General features: G+C 34.2%; 3 protein-coding genes and 1 long non-coding RNA gene across 5 annotated transcripts; all 4 read right to left on the bottom strand.

The window, feature by feature from the left end:
- Positions 1 to 3,557: 3,557 nt before the first annotated feature.
- On the bottom strand, positions 3,558 to 8,355 carry LOC114379924 (splicing factor-like protein 1). The gene is made up of 2 exons (XM_028338748.1): positions 5,882 to 8,355; positions 3,558 to 4,748 (listed from the first exon to the last, which is right to left on the bottom strand). Exon 1 carries the CDS (start codon positions 8,254 to 8,256, stop codon positions 5,914 to 5,916), a length of 2,343 nt encoding a protein of 780 aa, XP_028194549.1. The 5' UTR covers positions 8,257 to 8,355; the 3' UTR covers positions 3,558 to 4,748; positions 5,882 to 5,913.
- Positions 8,356 to 10,382: 2,027 nt separating this feature from the next.
- Positions 10,383 to 11,247, bottom strand: LOC114379339. The gene is made up of 2 exons (XR_003659458.1): positions 11,099 to 11,247; positions 10,383 to 10,935 (listed from the first exon to the last, which is right to left on the bottom strand). It is a non-coding gene; the product is annotated as an uncharacterized LOC114379339 (long non-coding RNA).
- A 1,492-nt stretch (positions 11,248 to 12,739) lies between these two features.
- On the bottom strand, positions 12,740 to 17,476 carry LOC114380246 (autophagy-related protein 3-like). 2 transcript variants are annotated; one of them, XM_028339252.1, is made up of 10 exons: positions 17,139 to 17,476; positions 16,791 to 16,861; positions 16,539 to 16,655; positions 16,282 to 16,445; positions 15,219 to 15,304; positions 14,479 to 14,530; positions 13,969 to 14,034; positions 13,576 to 13,703; positions 13,180 to 13,281; positions 12,740 to 13,048 (listed from the first exon to the last, which is right to left on the bottom strand). In XM_028339252.1, the coding sequence occupies exons 1-9, from the start codon at positions 17,297 to 17,299 to the stop codon at positions 13,185 to 13,187; spliced, it is 942 nt and encodes a 313-aa protein (XP_028195053.1). In that variant the 5' UTR covers positions 17,300 to 17,476; the 3' UTR covers positions 12,740 to 13,048; positions 13,180 to 13,184. The 2 variants fall into 2 exon arrangements, with proteins under 2 accessions (XP_028195053.1, XP_028195054.1); XM_028339253.1 differs by having other exon boundaries at positions 15,219 to 15,292.
- Positions 17,477 to 18,419: 943 nt separating this feature from the next.
- On the bottom strand, positions 18,420 to 20,184 carry LOC114379439 (pentatricopeptide repeat-containing protein At5g66520-like). The gene has a single exon (XM_028338089.1). The coding sequence runs from the start codon at positions 20,134 to 20,136 to the stop codon at positions 18,568 to 18,570; it is 1,569 nt and encodes a 522-aa protein (XP_028193890.1). The 5' UTR covers positions 20,137 to 20,184; the 3' UTR covers positions 18,420 to 18,567.
- Between the last annotated feature and the right edge of the window lie 3,019 nt (positions 20,185 to 23,203).

Here is a 23,203-nt window from a genome sequence, read left to right as displayed (position 1 = left end):
ATGATGTACTCTTCACTATTTATCAATGCAATACCAGGTTTTTCTTTCCTATTTTCTTTTCTGTTTTTATCTTGCATACTCATCTTTATATTCTATTAGGGGTTAGATGCTCGGGAGAGGGTAACTTCTAAATAAGATTTAAAGAAGATATGCATGCATTAGTTTTAGGGGTTAGACGCTCGGGAGAGGATAACTTCTAATAGAACAAGAAGAAAAGATATCATAATAAAATCATTGCTAGGCATAGAGTGATTGCATTATGCCCATGCGTCAAAGCAAACATCTAGAATTAGAACTTCATGCATTTTATCTGTTGAGTCTTTGCAAAGGCATTTGGGGGATAGATAGGTAAAATAGACTTGTCATCGTGAGGCATCAGGGGCAAGTAAATGAATAGATGTGGGTGGGATAAAATCACCTGAATTGGTAAAGAAAAAATCATAAACTCATACATCCTAGGCAGGTTAGGCAAGTCAGTTCCCAACATTATCTTATCTTGACTTTATCTTTTTCTTTTATTTTAAATTTTAAAAATCTTTTATCTTATCTCATCTATTATCTTTATCTTTTATTTTAAATTTCTTTCATCTTATCCTATCTATTATCTTTATCTTTTATTTTAAATTTTAAATTTCTTATCTCTTGCTTTTAAATTGGATTTGCATTAATCTAAGTACAAACAAAGTCCCTGTGGATTCGACACTCGGACTTCCGAGAACTTTACTACTTGTAACGATTTGGTGCACTTGCCAATGAGTTAACAAGTTTTTGGCGCCGTTGCCGGGGACTTTGTTTTTCGTACTTGATTATTTGCATATTCCAATTTGTAAGCAATTAGTTTTCACTTTCTATTTTTTATTTTTATTTTAATTTTTTTATTTTTTTTTATTTAAAAAAAGAAAAGAATAAAGTAAGAATGAGTAAAGAGAAAAAAAATTGAAAAATAAAACAAAGTAGCTAAAATAAATAATAGATAAAAAAAAGAAGAAATGTTCTATGTTTATCTCAACATTGAATTAGTCTTCGAAAAAAACTCCGAACAGGAGTTGAGATCTAACAAAAAGGGTTAATCCTCTATGTGTAAAACCAAGGTTCAAATCTATGTGAAAAAATGTAGTCACATTTAGTATATGATGGTATCTTAAATGAAATTATATTCAAAAGAGAATGCATGTGATTTTTTTTTAAAAAAAAAAACCTGTTTGAAAATACAAGTTTGGTTAATTTTTAAAATTGACAATCATTGTTCATGAGTTTTTGATATTAACACAAATCATGAATGAAATGAGGAAAGATACAGACCAAACCTATGAATATAATAAGTATTAAGAAAGAATTTTGACTCTTTTCTCTTTAAAGGAAAAAAAAACACTATAGATAAAAAAACAAAATTGAAAACCTTTTATTGAGAAAATAATTACCATTATAATAAAATACATATACATAAGAGACACACACATAGAGGATTATTGACTCTTTCAATTTATTTTAAACAACGCATAGATTAATAAATCGACAGTAAGAGAGTAAACTTCCTTTTAATAAATTGTCAACTTACACTATTGCTATTGCAATAAATGTTTTTCAATTTATACCAAATTTTTTGGGTACATACAAGTTATACCAATTACACAAGCAAACACATTTAGACCAACTAGGTAAAAAAATCCTTGAGAATGTTTTCATGTTACAATAAATTTATAGGTAATTTTTTGTAGTCCAAATGTACAATAATAGACAACTAAAGACTAATGTATTTTAAGCTATAACATAAGAATATATGCAATTTAGAGGTGGATGTTTCGAATCGAACCAGTGCGTATTAAGTTATCACTGTTGGAGGAAGAACTGAATAAGGATCTGTTGTTTCTACAAGCACGATGTCTAGGGTAATTATGTGAAGTTGTGAACCTTGTCTATATCAATCAAGGCTTTCGTAGTGCCAAAAAAATTTCAGTGGTCGTTCTGGTTTAAAGAAAAACATGCAAAAAATTGAAAAGTGCAGCAAATTTGATGTGCAACAAATGTTAAAACATTGAACGCTAAAAATTTTAACAGTTGAATAGTAAACTTACATGCATATTTTAAAAAAAATTAACTTACATGTATATAAATATGATTAAAATGAAATTATTTTACAAAACCAATATTTTCAAATTTCTCTTATTTCTTCTCCATAACATTTATTCCTCCCTTTTACATATATGATCTTATTGTTCAATCTCATTCATTTTTTTTTTACTCACATATCTCAAATCCTTAACTTCCTTTATTTTATTTGGTTTCATCCAATGGATCTAACACAGTTCAATCTCAATCTTTCGTCAAATCTGACGCAATATCAATCTCCCAATGATCCAAACAACACAGATCTTCTTACCTCAAATAGAACTACTACACACATGACATCAACGACCAATGTCTACCCAAGTGAAATTGATTTACATGATTTAAATTATGTAATTTAAACTATTCTTCATCATTTTAAATAAAGCATATATTTCATGAAAATAAACAATATTTTTATTGTTTCTGAAAGTTTTATTTTGATTACTAAAGAAAAACTTTGCAAAAAATAGTACAATAAAATCCTTAATTTTTATAATTTAATTGCTTCTTAAATATAATATTTATTACAATAAATAAATTATTGATGAAATGTAAAAAATACAAGATTATTAGTGGAACAAATTTATTGAATTTGATGAAATTGTTTGATCGAAAAGATAATGTGCTTACATGGTACTCAATATGAAAAAAAACATAAGCTATGTAGACTCACTTTAAAACTTTAGATATGCTCTCTATATGTACGCGCAGGAAATTCATTAATAGCTTTTCGTGGAGAATGATTTAACTCTAACGTCTACTAACATCACCAAGATCAGCTTTTCATGGAGTATGAATTCACTATTTTCATCACCCAATTATCCTATTGATTGGATCTAATCTATATCAGGTAAAATAGGAAGCACGACTGCCCACAGAGTAATGCCTTGGTTTAAATATAAAAAAACTGGTTAGTGAGTGGCTACTACTGCTGGTCTCTTGTGGCAGACACAACATGTTCAAAACAGAAGTCTTTCAATATTATCAAGTACTGGCGGCGGACACGCAACAGGTTATCGCTATTTTAAGACTTTACTCCAAGGGAATACCATGTAGATGAAATAGCCCATTTCCGCGACAACGATAATTATAACTCAAAACACAGCAGTTATCTTGCACCAACATGAACGAAACGAACGTTTTTTTTTTAAAAAAAAAATGCACGAATCAATAACTAAATCACACACAAGTATGGCCAAAAACTAACACATAATTGCATATATGAATCATGAAGACATTGCAAGGTCAAGGCATGCAACCTTAAAACTGATTTACTAGGATAGATTACCAGGTTTCTGGCTTTAGTAAAATGAGGGTTAAAGGACACTAACAGTTGTGTAAAGTCTTTCCAACGCATAGTTCGAGTTCTAAACTAACCACGATTAGAGATTCTGACTGCCCTAATAATAGATTCCAGAAAGAAAAGAAAAAAAGAAGCTTCCTGTTTGTTATCAAACCATGAAAAAAACAACATATACTTTCAAATTCTTCACATCTTGAAGTACTTAAACAAAGGGCATACTACTTTTTGGCAGACGGAGCCAGAAAAAAAACCAAGCACACCAGTGGGGGTTTGATAACCATGACCTAATATTGCATGGTTGAATTATAAAACTTTATATATCCCTAGTCACAACAATACAAAGCTGTATTAATTCAAAAAGGCAGATATGAAGCAGGAAAATATAGAAATTTTCTACAACTCCAATTCTTTGATCATTTACTCTATCTTCGCCCAGCAACAGAGCTAAACGAAGCATGAGCAGACCACTCAAACACTATCATTTTCACCTCAGCCTTCACCTTATGCCAAATAACATTGGCCATGTCAACTGGACCACATGATCACTTCAGAAACAAATGAGAAACTTGATAATTGCCTGTATCATGATACAAGAACTTGGTGTTCATAACACCATGTTAGCTAAACTTTTAATTTCAGGCAAAATGTACAAATGCCACCAAAGTCGGACATTTATCATGCCAGGAACAGAAAAACGTTTCAACTCATTTACCTGTCACACTGAACTGTCAAATACATTTTATAGTTGCATGATCAAACCATTTTAAAAAAATAATCTCTTCTACCAACCCAGAATGCCTAAAACAAATGGCAAGGTTTGATTACCTTTATGATGAGAGATGTATGATTAAACGCATCTAAAACGCAGCTTCAGCACCAAGTGATTAAGAGAACTAGAGTCCTCAAACAAAAAAAATATTAAGCTCATCACCAAAACTATAAATAAGTTAGAATCAGTGAATGAAGTAAAAGTCTAAAACAACTGTGACAACAGAAAAGTATCAACATGAAACACCAGGAACCAGCTGCCATAAAGTTCAAACAAACTTCCAAAGGAAACATTAGCAACCAGACATTACTGTGTAAATCAATAAAATGCCACAGAAAATAATTCAGACAGTATTAAGTCCTACACGACAAGAAATGATTAATAATAATCATAACTATAATATGCTTTTGACTTCTGCTGTATGAAGACTGCTACCAACTTCTAGCCCGAATCTCTGCAAATTTCATAACAGTACAGCAAGGTTAAAGAAGTGAGTCCCAAACTTCGAAGAAAGACATGGCAAGAGGTTAGAAATCAGGTTCACAAGAGCTCCAAGAAACATCAGGCCTGTCACAACGTTACATCATAACAATGAAGAGTTAAGAGAGGTAAAATCATGATAAAATATCAAATAAACATGCAAAAGGCCATAGTTAACTTTACGCATGATTTTAAGCTTGAGAATGGACACTGTCAAGAAGCAGAAACATTATTGAACAATAAAAGAAATTTATGGATGTAATCTGCAAAACGACTCATTCAAACATAACCAATCAGCCAGCACATAAAAGAGTTTTTTGCTTTATAATCCATATCAAGATGCAGATTTTATACCTGAACCATAAACTGTATCAAGTTTCTGCTCCAATGCACAAAAAAGTTATTACGGGGACTAGATACCATCACATTCATACATGAGCTGGAGAAAATAAATCCAAGAAAATTTTTGTGTAGATATCACATACTTACACAATCATATACCAGTTTGCCCTTTCTTCTGTAAGGGCCCTTCAATTATACAAAAAAACAGGTGGAATTCAAGTTCACAGAACGTTGAATACATTATTTTATATAGCTAAAAAAGGCTTTATTTGGGGGTCAGAGATTTGGTAGAGAGGCTTTTGCAGCTAACATTGCCCTCTATTTGCAGAAAAATAAACTACAGGGAAAATTAATACATAACAAAATTAAGAAACCTTGGGAAGGTTAAAAAGGAACCTAAAAATTCAATAAGAATAAAGCAAAGATGTGCCAATGAAGCAAAATGAGCATACAAATAGCAATAACCCACTTGTAGATGAAAATCCCAACTTGGAAGAGGCCACACAGCACAATAAAGGCACATAAAAGTTAATTTTAATAGCATTAATGTATTAGGACCAATCCAAATCCAAAAAATTTCTTGGCCCCACCTGTCTTCAATTAGAAGAATATCAGAAAAAGCTCATGGTTTTCAGGGGTGCTCATCCGCTGAAATAACTTTAAAATGTCACTTACAAACGGGTGATTAGTAACATTTTAATTCTAAAAGAACTTGTGAAACCAACAATTCTAAAAGGGTTACATACTTAAAAATAAAATAAAAAATAAGCCTCATTTTAGTTGTGAAAAAAAGCCAGGAATTGAATGCTAAATCATATCAAAGTATAACATGTATATGGTCAACTATTAAACACAAGAAATCAAGATGGCAAACGCACCTTTTGGAACACTGAACCAAAATTGAACAAAATCATTTCATCTCTGCCATGAACTTTTCATACTCTGAATCAGCTGATGAAGCAGGAGGAGGCACTGATGGATTTGCGGCCCTAGGCACATTTCCAATGCTCTGGGATTGATTGTCTGCCGATGAAGCAGGAGGTGGGACTAGAGAATTACTGGCCCAAGGCACATTTGCAATGTTGTGGGATTGATCTGAAGTTGAAACAGGCATGGGGGCAGAAGGGGGAGGTGGCGGAGGAACTGCATTATAGTAAGGTGGATATCCATAAGATGCAGGATATGTAGGTTGAGGTGGCATTGGAGGTCCCGAATTACCATATACATTAGCTGGTATAGACTGAGTAGAGGTACTGTTGTCAGACTGCACTCCGGGAGGGTAACTCTGCTGCACTTCACTAGAAGTTGCAGGCTGGGATGGGGCACCGGGAGGGCCAGTCGGCACAGGAGGGGGATATTGAACCCCATAAGGAGGCATAGGTTGACCTTGCATAGGTGGATACATAGTTGACCCAGGTGGAGGAGGAGCATAGGGAGCATATGGAGGAGGAACAGGGGGTCCCCATGGCACTGGGGTACCACCGTAACTCCCAGGAGGAGCAGTCCCAATGGGGCCACCGGCAGCATACTGTTGGGATGGATATGCACCAAGTGGCTGACTTGGAACAGGATAAGTTGGCACAGCAGATGCCGGTGGTCCAGGAGGTACAACAGGCTGAGGAGGCTTACCAGCAACTCTCACTGCAATTGTTCGACCCTCAAGGCGATAACCGTTCATGGCCAAGATTGCATTGTTTGCCATTGTAATATCAGCATACTTCACAAAACCATATCCTTTACTTAAACCCGACATTCGATCCTTGATAACTTTTGCCATAACAATCTCACCAAATTGTTGAAATAATTGGATCAGGCCATCGTCATCAAGAGTGGGCGGCAAGTACCCTATGTACAAATTCGTATCATCAATTTCCTTCTTAATTGCAGCAGCCCCTAAGCCAGCTTGAGGTGCACTGCCTGCAGTACCAGAATTGTTAGCCCAAGGAGGATTGCTTCCAGAAGTGCCTGCACCAATTGCCAATGTACTGGTTTGCTTTGTTGCAGATTCAGGAACCGAACCTCCCAACTCTGCAAGGAAATTCTGATACTCATCATCCATCTTCTTCCCAGTCGCACCCTTCACCGGACAATCTATGCTTGGATGACCACCATCCCCACAATGCTTACACACAACTTCACTCTTAAACGTTGAAGTCCTAGTAGGACATGCATATTGGCGATGACCAGGCTCACCACACAACCTGCAATACTCCTCGTCCCTGATCGTCCCATTCAACGCAGCAAGCTCCCTAAGCTGTTGCCTCTTGTGCTCATTCAATACCTCATCCACAGGCTGCAAGAGCTTCTCCACCATACCCGCAGCAGCCTCAAGTGACTCCGGCGTCTCAGCCTCTACTAACACATGCAAATCCTCATTCTCCGAAGGGTCAGGTTTCAAATCCCTCTTCTGCTGAAGCCTACCCTCTTTCACCGATCCCTTACCACGAATCACAATTTTAGCACCGGTTTCTTTCTCCATCCGCTTCTGGGTGTTACCTCGAGGACCAATAATAAGTCCAATGAAATTGTAACCAGGGTATTCCTTCATCGGTATATAAAGCTTCTTCTGAAGCTTGGGCGGCCTATAATCCACAGGTGGCTTAAACGCAGGATTCTTCTTTATAATCTGAGATATAATTTCCTGCCTCTCCTTTTGCAATCTCTCACGCGCACGATATTCCCTAGTGTTAATTCTAATGCCCATGTTATCATATATAGGTTCAGGCGAAGGGGAACGAGCACCTTCAGGGCGATCATCTAAGGGTAAACCTGACTGTAACATTCGACTAATCTCAAGAAGCCTACTATTCAAAGCTTGAATCTCGGGATCGAATTCAATACCGCCCATGAAATCAGGAAGCTGAATCACCGGTTTAGGGTCGTCATCGGCCCAACGAGACTTCCTCTTCTTCGGTCCGGTCCCCGAATCGCCGCCGCTCTGTTCATTCGATTCCGGCTGCGGGTCCCACCGACTGCGGCGGCGGCGCTTGCTGGTGGTCTCCTCCTCGCCGCCGGATTGATCCCTGTCGGTGCCGCTCCGCGTCAATCCTTCGGATAGCAATGGCTTCGAAATCTGAGGATTCAAGCCGTTGTTGTCGGCAGCGACCTGACTGCCGTTCTCCGATGGTTTTCCGAGGTTGGTGCCGTTACCGTTTTGCCCGGTTTCCGATTGATGTTGCGGCGGGTTGTGATACTCTGATGGATCGTAGGTAGGGAGGGGAGGGGGATTTGGGGTTGAGTCGACGGCGTCCATGAATTGAAGAGAGAGAGAGAGAGGGTTGGGTTAGGTTAGGGTTCTAATCTGAGCAGTGTCCAGATTGTGATGATTTAATTATGAAGTGTCCACGTAATGTAACCCAGCCCCTTTATATATGCAAAACGAGTTGGATACGGATTCCAGGTTTACGGGTACGGTAAACCCGGATCCGATAATATTTAACGCAAACCTTCCACGAGACCTTTTCTTAGGAAATAACAAAACGATGAGTTTCGGGTCCAGAGGGATCATGCATCTATGGGTATAAGAGATTGCAATTGCATGTTCTTATCTTCCTTAAATTTAATTTTTATTATCTTGTTTGACAAATGAGTCCAATTAGTATTTCAATTTGAAGCAGTATTTTAGTTTGTACATTATGAAATACTTCTAAATTATATAATAATTAAAAATTATGATAAATATTTTTAACATACAAATTATATTATTATAGATTTGTGATACACATTTGTGATAATAAGGTTATTGATATCTATAGATAAATTTTTACAAAAAACATTGAAATTTAATTTAAAAATAAAGATGAAAAAACTAGATAGACATAGACGGGATGTCAAGAATATTTCATAAAAACATTTTCATAAAAAAAATCTCTTTCAACATAGCTATTCTAATTCACATAGAGAAACGGATCTATAAATTAAATTTTTTATATAATTAATATTATAATATTACTTAATCTATAAATTATAGTATAATTAATTTTTTTAATAAATAAATATTTTTAAATATATGAATTATATTTTAATTTCATAATGGATAGTTTAAATTATAATATAAGGTTATTTTAACTATGGATATTAAAAAAAATACCACTCATTAAAATTCAATTTAGAAATAGAGATAAAAAGTGTAAATTGAAAGTCATAATCGATTAGGAAAATTAAGTATAAAGATAAAGATAAAAGAAGGATAGCCGGAAATGATTGAAAGATTTTTTTTATTAGTTTAAGGAATAGAGATAAAATTATATTTCCTGATTTTACTTGGCATATGCAACTTTTGAAACTCCACCATCCAATATCATTCTTTTAGGATGAGAATTGGAAGGTTTCACCCTTACAGCAACACATGATTTGTTTCTTCTTTCAACTAGATCTTGATATTGGCAGTGGATGTGGAAATTATATATATATATATATATATATATATATATATATATATATATATATATATTAATTTTGTTTATGATTAATTTTTGTTAAAAAATTTGACTTTAGTGGAATCTCTTCTTCTAATTAAGTTTTTTCCGTGCACAAGACTTAAAACCTAATACTTTATTAAGGAGATAAAATCCAGACTCACTCAGACGTATATATATACCTTCAGACTTCATTGTTACTCTATATTTATAATGCTTATTTTTTTTAGCAATAAATCTCCCTGCAAAGAAGTGGATACATGGATAAGGAAGGGGACAGCAGCATATGATAAGACAGTAAAGTAAATCAGAATTTGCTTAGATATTTTGTAATCCATGTGGCGGCATGCAATGCACCATGATGGCAGTTGCACCACATGCAAGGTTAGTGGGGGAAGCATCTTGCACTTACCTTCTAATTATATATGTGAAATTTTCAATTTGTCCACAGTTAATTGAATTCCAATGAATGAAGTTAAATGTAGCTTAATTTGCATGTTCATAAACGGATGTTATAGTACTATACTATATTTACCTCAATTATTTTTACTGATAGGATATATCTAATTATCCTGACAGGAACATAACTTCCTAACTTTTTCAAAGGTATAACATTAAAATGCCTCTAATAATCTCTGTAATTTTTATTTTTTTTTTCTTGGGCCTCAGGCTCATTTTTAACTCTCACTTCCCCTGTCAAAAATCAAAACAACACTAAAAAACTACACTTTGCCCTTCTATATTATTTAAGTTCATTGTTGGATTTTAATATAAGCATATTGATACTTCTTTTTCGTGCATTAATATAATAACAGTAACAGACTCTTGAGTATGGTGTAAATTTTCAAGCTAAACTCCTCAAAATGCAGTAAAAAAAAATAGACAAAGAAACCAAGAAAAAGACACAATTTATAAGAAAACAGAAGAGGAGCAAATAATGTTCAACCAAGTCAATAAAGAATCATATCAACACTGCAAGTCTTGTAACCATTGAAAAGATTATAATTTCATTTGCAAGGGAACAAAGCAGATGGAAACTTCAATGCCACAAAAGTGTGGCAACAGCATCAGAATCCTTCTGCACAGTGTTGATTCTCGTCCTAAATAACCACTGCTATGAATGAGAACTCCTGAAATTTATAATTGTAGAAAGCCACAACTTGAGAATATATTATTCATTCACAATGATTATTAAGTATTGATACAACTTATGAATATCATTAGATAGTGTGTCCCCTTAAGCCAAAGATGGAAAAGCCAGAAATGACAATTCAAAATCAAACCATCTAATTTAATCTAACGTGAAGCGGAATCAAGAGAGGGGTTTGGTTTCTTGAGTGAGCATGATGATTTGAAAGCCTCAATCTGTGAATGACATTTGACATAGTCTCCCTTATTCTCTTCCAAACACTTTTTTAAAGCCTCCACATCACATGCTGAAATTATTTTCTTCACGCTGCTGCTATCATCTCCTGCTTTCTGATCCATGAGCTCCAATTGAGAATATAGAGATCCTGCATTTTACATCAAATAGCAACTAATTCAACCAAAATAATATCACAGCAAAAAAAGAAAAAACAAGTAATTTTGGAATTGAAATAAGAGAATAAGCATCGAGTAATCCAGTCCAGTGTTATGCTTGAAAATTGGTAGAAAGGAGGAAGCAAAATGTCTTACCGTAACGAAAAGCAGAAGCACGATGCTTACGATGTAATTCTATTTCACCGAAACTGAAAGCAAAGTGTAACTTTACAAGCCCTAACACCGCTGCGGAAGACGAAGGCGCCCGAGATGGATTCTGTTAATTAAGACACTGAAGGACTCGATATTTTTAATTTAAAATGTGGTAAAATTTAATGATTATCTATACTTAACATGATTCAATGGCTAAATTCGACTATGTGAGACTTAATTGACATAAAGTTATGGTCAAATTAACTATTTGATCTTTTTTTTTTCTTTAAATTTTAAAGTTTGATTTGATGATTTATTTTATTTTATTTATTTATTTTAATTTTTTTTCTTTTAAAAAAGTTATTATGATCATTTTTTTTTCAGTTTTGTTATTTGATTCATTTAAGAATAATGTTGTTAATTATTTAAGAATAAATTTTTTAAGTTAAAAATGAAGTATAAGAGAAGGGGAAAAAACCAAATAAAAAAATTATTTTTAAATTATTAATGGATGAAAGGATTAAAATGAATAAAAGAATTAAGATAAAAGATTAAATTAAATCCAAAAAATAAAATAAAGGATTAAATTATACTTTTTAAGAGATTAAGGAAAAGATATAAGATCAAATTAAACTTATGAAAAAAAATAAATGACCAAATAACTCATTAGAATAAAGTTATTTGAATTTTTAACTATTGTCCATATATATATATATATATATATATATATATATATATATATATATATATAACTATTTCTCATAGTGTTCTTGATCTTACTAGAATAACTCTTAACTTATTTAATAATTTGGGCATTATTTATTTTGAAAATTTTATTTTGGGTATCTTGCATTTTTTTCCATCCTTTCTAACCCATTTTTTTTTATTATAACTTATATCAACATAAAGCACATGAGTTGTTATATAATAAAAGAAAATAAAATACCAGTACAATTTAGAAAACATGATAATGATGTGTGTTTTTACACATTTATGGCATAGGTACGCCTAGAAATATTTGCCATTCTGACACTTCTTTATCCTAGATTAAAGATTTTATTCTATGGTATAATCCAAGTAGATTTCACTCAAAAAGTGTATAAAAAAATTATGAATCGTTTACATTATCTCAAACCAACTTAAGCATAATATACTCTTCTTTATTTACATTCTATCTTCCCAACCGAAGTGGAATTAAACTTCATATAATGATTCACAAACCAAATTTTGGTCACCATTTGAAACTTTTGATAATTCCATGATTTGACATTATTTACAATGAAATGGTAAAGTCTAATAACTAAAGCTTTTTCTACGAATATCGCATTATCTTTCATTTTCCGACATTCTATTTTCATTAATAATTACAAAATATTTCAAAATTTTCTAACATTCTATAGAAAATGATAAGCACTAAAATATTTTCATATTGTCCGAATCCTTGAAAATAAAAAATAGAACTGAAACTGATCTGTAAATTTCTTAACTAATAAGAACAAAAAATAAAAATGAAAAATAATAATCTTAACATTCTCCTTTTTTTTCTCATTTCTCTTTGCTTTCCCAAATTAAGCCCCATGGATAGGAATATTTTAGTTTCGCTAACTAGAAACACATCAACTTTACGAATGCAAAACAGATTAATTTAACAATTGACAAGAACAAGAAGTCAACCATGTCTAATTTATAGTATTATAGGGACAACTATAACGTTGGATAGTCGTCTTACGAATGGGTATGTCAATTATGTACACATCTGAAAGGAAACTTGTTCAACATCCTGATAGCAATAGTCATGACTCACACGGTCATAATTTACATGACATGTACACCAACTGTGTGACAATCAACGATTATACGTAGAAAAGTAACAGAAAAGTATTGGTGCTTTGGATCAATGAAAAGCAACAATGGACAATATGCCCGTGTTATACTTGAACATGCAGCTACCATCTGAAAAAAACCAAAGAATACAAATCATCACAATGACTAACTAATATCTGTCATGAAAAGAGCATATTCTGCACAGCATGCGGCACCATCACTAGTGAAGGATTTTAATAATACAAACAACAAGCAATTACCTTAGTCAATTGCTGGAGCTACCAAGATCAAAGTCCATCGTGTAATCATACTCAATTGTTGGAATTACAGAAGCCATAAATTTTAGGAATAAAAATAGGTACCTACAGAAATAAGTATATATGATTATATCACATCAGAGACACACACACACACATATATATGTTAGTTATTAGGAACAGTTATTGCACTTAGACTCATGAACTAGAAGCAACGGGGTAGAGTTCATATCCAATGACTATACGTTTGTGAAGCTAACTGGTACAAAATATTTGTATCATTGGTGCCACAGCATGGGTTACCAGTAGTCATAACTAATCAAAGACAACGTCAATTTATATCATATGGATGAATTGTTTCTCCAAATGAAAGCAATATCATAGGAAGAAAGGGTTTACTTGTCAACTTCAGGCTCAACTCCGCGTGACATCAACACATCAATGATTTTCTTCATCACTGCTCCATGTCGACATGGATGAATAGATGCATGCTTCCCTGGCAAGTGAGGATGGTCCTCAATTGTTACCTGCAACATTTTTAGTTCAAAAAACATATGAGAGAATTAGAGAGACGGTCTTTTTTATGAGACAATAAAAGAGATAAATATTGAATATTAGATCTAACCATGAATGGTCAAGTTTAAAAATACAAAAATCATGTGGTTTTTTACATTTTTTAAAGTCATGTGACTTTAATACCCTTTAATCTTGACCATTCCAGCATAGTTGTACGGTTAAGATTTACTCCTCACTAGATACATCTCCTATATATATTCGCGTGCCATATCTCACCGTTTTGCGTGCATGGTCTTGACTAACATCTTCAAGAACAAGTTCTGGTTGCAAAAGCATCCTTGACTGCCACAAGATTGAACATGGAATCACTAAATCAGTAACAAGTTTGCAAAGTATAGAATTGAAATTTGGAAATGATGAAAGGGTTAAATGAGAATATAATATGTGCGACAAGAAAATTCTCATTCTCATATTCCAAGTTTGACACGAATGTCAGACACAACTTCATTTTTGTAGTCCCTATACTTCATATAGATGACAGGGGGACTGTGCAAATGTTTCCATCCTTATTCATAAAACTAGGAAGAATACATTCACTATGGTTCATCCACGTGTTAAGAATCAGGTTTTTATTTTATTTTATTTTTTGGTTGGATACATCAGGTTTTATTCGCTAGTTTAAATCAGTAATGCTAATTCTAGTTCTAGTAGCTCTGCCATAGCCCTATATAGACTAGTCAAAAGTGACTAAATTACAGTTACAAGAATCAAGAGAATAAAACAAACCTCGTCATACCCAGTAAGCCATACTCGTGGTGTTTGATAATATTTATCATACCTGCGAAATGAGCAAGGTCCACCTTTTAAAATCGTTGCCTGAAAACTATTTGTTTCTACTATGAAGTATATTATTAATTTTTTGGGTGGGGTCGGGGAGTGGGAAACAGAAATCCATGGCAGAGAAAAGAGGTAAAGTACAACTATGACAGGATAAGATATTGTCTAAAATAGAAAATTATACCGCTTCCACAGTTCCTGTCCAGAGAAACATTTTTTTTTTTAAAAAAAAACCCTGTTTGGTGACATGTTTCACATTTATAATTCTTAAAACAATAGACCATATTCAGTTTACGCCTTAAAGATGTTTCTAGTTTTCATTCCCAAAATAATTGCTTATAACTGGTGAAATTTTAGAATCTGTATAAAACTTTCCAGATACAGTATCAACAATGGATCATGGATGCCAAATTTTTCATCAAATCATAAATAGCAATTTTGTTGAAGCAACAATAATCAGAACATCAAAGACGGGCCATAGACATAATCCTATCTTATAACAAGTTTAGAGTCACCCATGAAGATGCAAGAACTCCACTTCAACAATTTGCACAATAGATATTAAAGTCATAAAAAATTATTAATAGAGAGAGAGATTTAATAAACCTAGTGGAGGCCGGAGGGTTCAAAGTAGAGAGTAGCATGCATAAAATGGCAGTCAAGAAAATTTATATTGAAACTCATCTTACGTGATGCTGACATCGTAAGTCCGAGTTCGAAGAATATTATCGTCATCAGGTTCATGAGCAACTAAATATGTGGACTGAAGAGTGGCCTCCATTAGCATAAGAACAAATAAATGACATAAATCATATTTCACGAATCAGTATCAAATAAACAGCAGGAATTGGTAAAGTGCATTCTTAAAATAAATAAACAAACCAAATGGAGAATTATATGAAATATTATTACAAATTATATAAATAAATAAAAACTAAATAAGCCATCAGGTGCATCATGGCCAACCTACTTAAACATTAAAAGAGAATAGTGAAACAGTCATTTAACCCAAATTATCTCCTGAATCATCATACTAACTGTGAATGAGGAGTTGAGAAACTAGGTATCATTAACATGTGGTTCTAGGGTCATTCTAGGCTTCATTCTAAATGCTCATAGAGGTTGTCATGATGCATGCACATTCAGCTATATTTTTCGACATGATTTACCCAAAAACAACTGAGTTTGGTGCATACCATCCTCAATCAAGATACACAAACCTCCAGTTTGGAGTTACTGAATTAGTAAAAGACTTGGATGCTCATGTTCAAAAAATCAGTTATGATAACTTAGTAAATGGCAACTGACTTTATAAAGGATTTCAGCCATTAAAATAGTTAATAGTCTTCTAAATGGAGAAGGGAGGGAAAAAGCATAGTTACAGTAGTAAACAGAAATAGGTAGGTACTTAGGTTTCTACTTGATCATATGCATGAAGATTATTCTGAAAAAGTGATGACACCTAAAATGTCAGTGTATCCTCAAATGACACTACTATGCAGCAGCATGACTCCTATTCCGACCTCTCTTCAAAACTTCTTTTCAGGGTCTCTCTGAAAATTAAAAAATATAAATGCTAGGAAATATCAGCCTAAAGAAACTTTGACCTATGACACTACATCTGCAAATAGCAGATTGCATATTCATATTGTCCTTCGTCTGATTCAATAAAAGTTAAACATCAAGTCTGAAATTGATGTAGGACAGTTAGGAAACAGAAACCCCACTTCCAACAATGTGGTATCAACTTACAGGATCATTTTCAACATTGGAAGTATCGTCAAACTCTGCCATATCTGGAATATCTTCTCCCTCTTCAGCTCCCATGTAGGAATGAATTTGCTTAATAGAACCCTTTTTGCTGATTTCTAGGCTTTCCATGGAAGGTAAATTTTCATCCTCATCAGATTTGGTTTCTTGAGAAGAAGAAAAATGCAAAAGCATAAGATAAAAGGATTAAAGCCAAAGCACAATATACAAGCCTCCAGTCCAATACAAATAATACATGCCTTTGGGTTTCCCATGAGTTGCTAGCCAGCCATCATTATCTTCATCATCGAGTAGAACTTCCCCTCCAGCAGCTTCATATTCCTCTTCAACAGATGCAGCTCTCCGAAGACAAGGCACTGTTAAGTATGAAGCAACTCCAAAAATCAGCATGACCATGAAACAGGACATTCTCAGATCTTACTTGTTGCTTTTATGAGAGGAAAAACAAAGAACACGCATGATGTAAAGGCATACTCAGATCTTGATCATACCATTTCTAGTAATCAAGAACTGTTTCTCAGGCGGCAAGTATGGCTTCCTCTTGCCTGGATCACCCGATTCCCTATTGGAAAACAGAACACACAAATCAACAGCTAGTGAGAGCCTTCATGCTCAAGCAAATTCTACATTTAATAATAGGTAATGAATACAAACAACCCTTTTGTTACAGGACATCCTCAAGGGGCAGCAAAATCATTCAAATTGGGATTTCGAAAGGAACAACCTTTCGGCTAAAAAAGGCAAGTTGAATTTAAATATCCAATACCCATAATCAGGAGAGAAAAAAAGGGAGGGGGGCGGGAATTGAAAATTAGAAAAAAGGGGGAAATAGGAATTACCAGGACCAGGTGGGGCATTTGGCAACGAGATTATCGCCAGCGGTGACGAACTCAGAGACACTGAGAACTCCTTTTTCTTTGAAGGCGGAAACGGTTCGGGGGCCAGTAATCCTCTCGACGGTGCCTTTGAAGGCTTCGTGAAGCTTCTGAGTCAGAACCATCCCTTCCTCCCACTAAGGATTTTGGGAAATTCCGAAAGAGATTGAAGGAGGAAGAGGTGAGGTTGCGAGAGAGAAAAAGGTTTTGCAAAAATTGCCCCTTGTACAACACGTTCCCTTTGTCAACATCTCATCGATGTAGATTGCTGAAGAATATATATATATATAACACAAGGGAAAAGGGCATCATCAAGAGATATGATAAGAGTGATGATATATGGAAATGTTTATAATATCATATCATATACTTTATCAATATTTGTTATTTTTTGTGCAAGTAATTTATCATTTTGGTAAATACTAGTAAAATATTTTAAATTTGGCAATATGCTATAAATTTATGGTTAAGATATATTTTAATCTTTTATTTTATTGTAAAATATCATTTTATTTTTTTAATTTTAAAATTTGAGTCATTTTATCTTTTCACATAAAGGACTAAAATTATATTTTTTCTAATATGAGGAACTAAAATGATCTTTTTTAAATTTGAAGGATTGAACTTATTTTAAATTCTAGAGACTAAAATGATAATTAATTAAGTTAATTTTTGCATTCAATTAGAAATAACTTTATTATTACAAAATTTTATAATCTTTTCATAATTCATGATTGAAAATTTGAAATACAGTATATATTCTACTTAATATCTAATAATTTTATATTATTATTATACAATAAAAAGAATCTTTAGAAACCTCTCTCTTTAGTATGAAATAATTTACGTGCAATCCTGCAAGTATCTTTACTACTGCTTTTAATTAAAATTTTATGGGAAAATAATAGGTACAATCCTATAAGTATTTTTAGTACTTTTTTAATTAAACTTGAACCTCCTAGTATTGTGGGAGTTACAAAAAGAAAGTACAGTGCTAATTAAAAATAATATAGTAGCATACTTATAATATACTATCCTTAAAAAGTAATAATACTTGTTTATCAAAAAAAAAAAGTAATACTTAAATTTATCCTTTTAATTAAGATCCATTTAGTGATTAGGTTATAATAGGACAAATTATTATATCTTTTTAAATCACAATCTATTGTTTGATGTGGGTATCTTATCTTACTATTTATCCTATCCTATCTGTAATTTTTATCATGTGAGAAATTATCATTTCTTTGATGTTCATTAGGTCTTATATCCATTCAAATACTAAAAAAATACATTAATTAAGAAACTATTAGTGGGAGAAAAATAAAGCCTATCTGTTGTAAAATCCCACAAGAAATTTCTGAACGTGCATAATTATGTCCTCAATGTTTTACTATCAAAAAACAATAATTTCATGTGATTTAGAATAATCCTCAAGTTTGTTACCAAGGTGGTTTAACACTCGATAGACTTCAGCCGGATACGAACCACAGTGGTGGTTGTTATCATGAACAAGAAACTTGTGTACGGTTTGATGAATCTCTATGAAACTCGAACCAGAAACAGCAGGCACACCTCTGTCTTTCATGAATTTCCTGGTCTCCAAAACAGCCTCCCACTTCCCCATAGTCGCATACACGTTCGACAAAAGAACGTACCTTCCACCATGCCCAGGCTCTAACTCTACCAGATGTTTTCCAACTTTGTGCCCCAACTCAATATTATTATGCAAGAAACACCCATTCAACAAAGACCCCCATATGACTCCGTCCGGTTCCACTTCCATACTCTTAATAAACTCCAACGCCTCTTCTATTTTCCCACTCCGAGCCAACACATCAACCACGCACCCATAGTGCTCTATCGACGCCACAATCCCATATTTATCACTCATGTATCCAAACAACTTAAGTGCTTCTCCAAACAGGTCCTTGTGATTGCACGCGGTGAGAACGCCGATGAAAGTAACGGCGTTGGGCCTTGGGCCCACTTTCTCCATCTCCTCAAACAGCTCAAGGGCCTCCTGGTTCTTGGCGTTAATAGCCAAGCCCAGTACCATGGCGCTCCACGCAGCTACGTCTTTGGTTTTCATGTTACCGAACACCCGCTGAGCAGGTTCCACGCACCCGCATTTGGTGTAGAAATCAATCAACGCGGTTCCGAGCTCAAGTTCATAATAACATTGGCTTTTGTTTTGATCCACGTAAGAGTGTATCCCCTTGCCTTCTTCAAACGCGCCAACGGAAGCACACGCGCTGAGAACACTCGCCAAAAGAGAGTTATTCGGCTTCACATTTCGGTCTTTGAGTTCACGGAAAAGTTGAATCCCCTCGCGGAAACAACCGTTCTTGACGTAGCCAGATATCATTGCGCTGTACGACACGTCGTTTCTCTCTCTCTCGGGGATTGCGTCGAACAAGTTCCTGGCGTCGTTTACCAGGCCGTTGTTGCAGTATCCGGTAACGAGGCTTGTCCAGCATGCGACGTTTTTGTAAGGACTTTGGTCGAACAGGCGGCGGGCAGCGCGTGTGGAACCGTGGTTGGAGTATGCGGCGAGGAGGGAGGTGATGACGTAGAAGTCGGAGACGTGGCCGCGTCTGATGATGTGGGAGTGGAGCTGATGGAGGAAGGGGAGAGAGGGAGAGGATTTGGAGAGGAGGAGGGAGAAGGTGCGGGAGTTGGGGGAAACGGCGGCGTTTAGCATCTGGATGAAGAAGAGGGAGGAATAATGGGGGGAGAAAGCGGTTATGATGGTGTTGTAGTCGAAGAGGTTGGGGAAAGGGATGTGAGAGAAGAGAGTGTGGGCGTAGCGGAGATCGCTGCGGGCGTAGAAGGATAGGAGTTTGCTTGAGATGAAGGCGAATCGAGCGAGGCCGTGGGTGATGGCGTGGCCGTGGATTTGCTTCATCTCTCTCATGCTTGAGCATTGTTCCAGAAGACCAACAACACATCGTGAAGGAGACATATCTCACAATGCTCCTCTGTCAGTGTCTTCGATACTGTTTTTAACTGCTTCTCTACTTCATATATAAGACAATTATAACTCCTAAAAAAGTTTTCAATAAAGAAAAATTTATAATTTACGATTGATTACTTTTGAATGATAAATTATCAAAACCATTAAATATTTAACAAATACCAACAATTGCTCCAAGAATAAGAAACAAACGTAAATTCTAATTAAAATTCAAAATTGATTAGTACTCAATTTTTAAGCAAAAGTAAAATTATCTATAGGAATAGAAATAAAAAAAACTAAAGGATTTATATCAAACTCACACTCTTCTTCCATCCTCGTATAAAAAGTATGCATTGATTGGTATGTCAATAATTTTTATTTAGGAAACGAAAAACAGAAAGAGAAACAACGTTGAGGTTTGTAAATTTTTTGGTCCTAGGATGCTAGAAAACGGTTGAGTAAATGTGGTGACAGTTACCATCTATAATAAGAGACAATTGTGGAACCGTTTCCACAAACACAATAAGCAGTGTTTGAAGCCTGAAGACACAAAGTAAATGAGTGTTGATCGCTGAAGAAAATGGCAAAGAGTTACAAAAATTTGCAGGCAAAACTCCAAGAACTCCAATCTATACTCGATGAAGCGTTGCTGCTTGGCCCCGACATTCAGTCCCAGGACTCCATCTCCAACGACATCAAACACAAACTCGCTTTCATAGGAAACCTGTTAACTGCCGAAGTTGCTTCTCATCATCCATCAAAACCCCATCATTTGCACCACATTTCAGAGAGGTTATCCACAATGGAGAGGGATTTTCATCATTGGGACTCTTTCAGATCACTCCCCTGTAATGATTTTGACAAAGATTCTATTTGCTCTTGCACCGATTCGTGTCTCAACGATGATGAAACTGATTTGATTGCTTTTGAAGACCCAGAAAAGCTTTTGCTTGATTCTAATTGTGAGAAGGCTATGGTGGAATATAGTGGTGCTGTGGCTGAGGCAACTGGCTATGTTGATGAAGAGAAACAAAGGGGAGAAATGAATAATGGATCTAACAAGTTGGCATCTTTTGATTATGAAGACGCAGAGGACTTTTTTGAAGACTTTGCCGGAGACAAGGAACTTGTGGAATTTGATGGTGCTTTACTTAGAAAAACTGAGAAGGAGGGTAAGAAGGATAATGATTTGGAAAGAGAAGAAAGTAGAAACAGTACATTTGGGGAGAGATGTTCTACACTGGCTGCTGGAGTTGTCATTGGCATGATATTGATGGGCTTCATTATGGTAAATATTTCTGCTTGCTTTCATTATGTACAAGAAGCAAGCTATGCCATTCCAACTTAGAAATAGGGAGCTAAATAATGGTAAATTAAGCATCTGGTGTTTCTTGCACACAATTTACTTCAAAGACATTCTACAAGATTACTTCTTATGGTTGATATGTACTTCGTGTTTCGGATTTAGATCAGTTCATGTTTCGGATTTAGATCAGTTCAGTCAAAATATTGTGTATGTTCACACTAACCCTCACTTGAGTGGATGAATTTTGAATGTTTTTTCTCTTTGTAAAGTGGTGTTTGTTTCGAGATATCAAAAAAGATTCTTAAGATGAAGACTTAGAAATATCACATTTTATGTTTGATACAAGTTTTACGAAAACATTCATAGGAATGATTGATTTCTAGAAAATAAATACACTTCCTAATCTCACAGTATTACTTCCTAAGAACAATGTTATATAATACGAACGATTCATGGCACGAAATGCTCGAAACCGCTGTGCAATTATTTTAAGAAATAATAAATTAAATTTTAAGAGAAAAATAAATAACAACCATTTAATATTGTGCCGCTAATGGTGCAAAGTTCTCGCAAACTCGCACCAAAGCCTTAGCAGCCTCTCTGGTAAACAAATACAACCTTTTAAACCATTGAAGGAAAATGCTCAATTTCAAAGCACGAAGAAAAAGGTACCACTGGTGTCACAAAATCAAGAGAAACCAAATCCGTTAGACTATTACTTCTAGTCGTTGACTTCACTGCACCAACCCTACCACTCCTGTCTTTATTTGTCTTTGTACGATGACAAAGTATGTGAGACACACACATATCAATAGTAGTGAGAGTTTTGTTGAGGGGAATTGAGATTGCAAAAGAAAAAGAAAATTGAAGTGGCCAAAAAATGAAGCAGGCAGGCACATGAACGAAAGCAAAAAAAAATAACAATACATTAGACGAGTCATGTCATTCGTGCAATTCATACCAATTTTATTTTTTTTGTACCATTAAGCATTTTCCTACTTCCTAATCCCATGATAAGAGATGAGTATCTTTCAATTTTGTAGAAATGGAAGTTAATCTTTACAATAATTAGCCATCCCTGTTTGATTGTTCCACATTCCTTATTTTACTTTTAAAAAAATCAATTAAACTAGTTTTGATTAAATAAGACACATGAAATAAATATTTTTTTATATCAAATTAATGAAGATTATTGAACATGTTAAAAATTACAATATTTCGAACAAAAGTGAGGAAAGAACAAATTTGTTATAAGAGAAATTATGTGATGAAGGAAAAAAAAAATATTATTATGACTCTTACTAAATTAGTATTATATTAATTAGTTTCACATTCTTATATCATATTAAAAGTAATAATACAATGTCATACTGATTAAATAAATGAAAATTTGTTGTATATTACATTCAACTTGTGATTTATGAAATATTATCTTTATTTTGATTTAAGATTTATGTTTTATATATTACACTGATTTTTTACGAAACATTATACTAATATTATTCTCAACATGTCTTACAAATTTAAAAATTGACGCATTCGCTTATAGTAGACATTGTGTATTCTTGTGTCGTAAGTCGTGACTATAATACTTCGAAGCTGAATTATTTGTAAATAATTAAATAAATAGAAGAATTCCTGCGGGGCTTTCCCCCCGAATGGTCTGCAGATGTTTTAACAAAACTAGCGGAACACAATCTTTTTCGTTAATAAATAATGTTGCTGATCAAATGCAATAGATAAAAAAAAAATAAGCAGACAACATCA

Source organism: Glycine soja, chromosome 12 (assembly GCF_004193775.1).
Source record: "Glycine soja cultivar W05 chromosome 12, ASM419377v2, whole genome shotgun sequence".
Lineage (NCBI taxonomy): Eukaryota > Viridiplantae > Streptophyta > Magnoliopsida > Fabales > Fabaceae > Glycine > Glycine soja.
This window is presented reverse-complemented; position numbering and strand designations above follow the sequence as displayed.

Coding starts and splice junctions, on each gene's coding strand:
- LOC114380246 (XM_028339252.1), bottom strand. CDS start 17,299: ATGGTTCTGACTCAGAAGCTTCACGAAGCCTTCAAAGGCACCGTCGAG. Junction 13,704..13,968: donor AAGACCATGCACGCAAAACG/GTGAGATATGGC, acceptor AAAATGTTGCAG/GTAACAATTGAGGACCATCC. Junction 13,282..13,575: donor GTTGAGCCTGAAGTTGACAA/GTAAACCCTTTC, acceptor TTATTTCTGTAG/GTACCTATTTTTATTCCTAA.
- LOC114379439 (XM_028338089.1), bottom strand. CDS start 20,136: ATGTCTCCTTCACGATGTGTTGTTGGTCTTCTGGAACAATGCTCAAGC.
- LOC114379924 (XM_028338748.1), bottom strand. CDS start 8,256: ATGGACGCCGTCGACTCAACCCCAAATCCCCCTCCCCTCCCTACCTAC.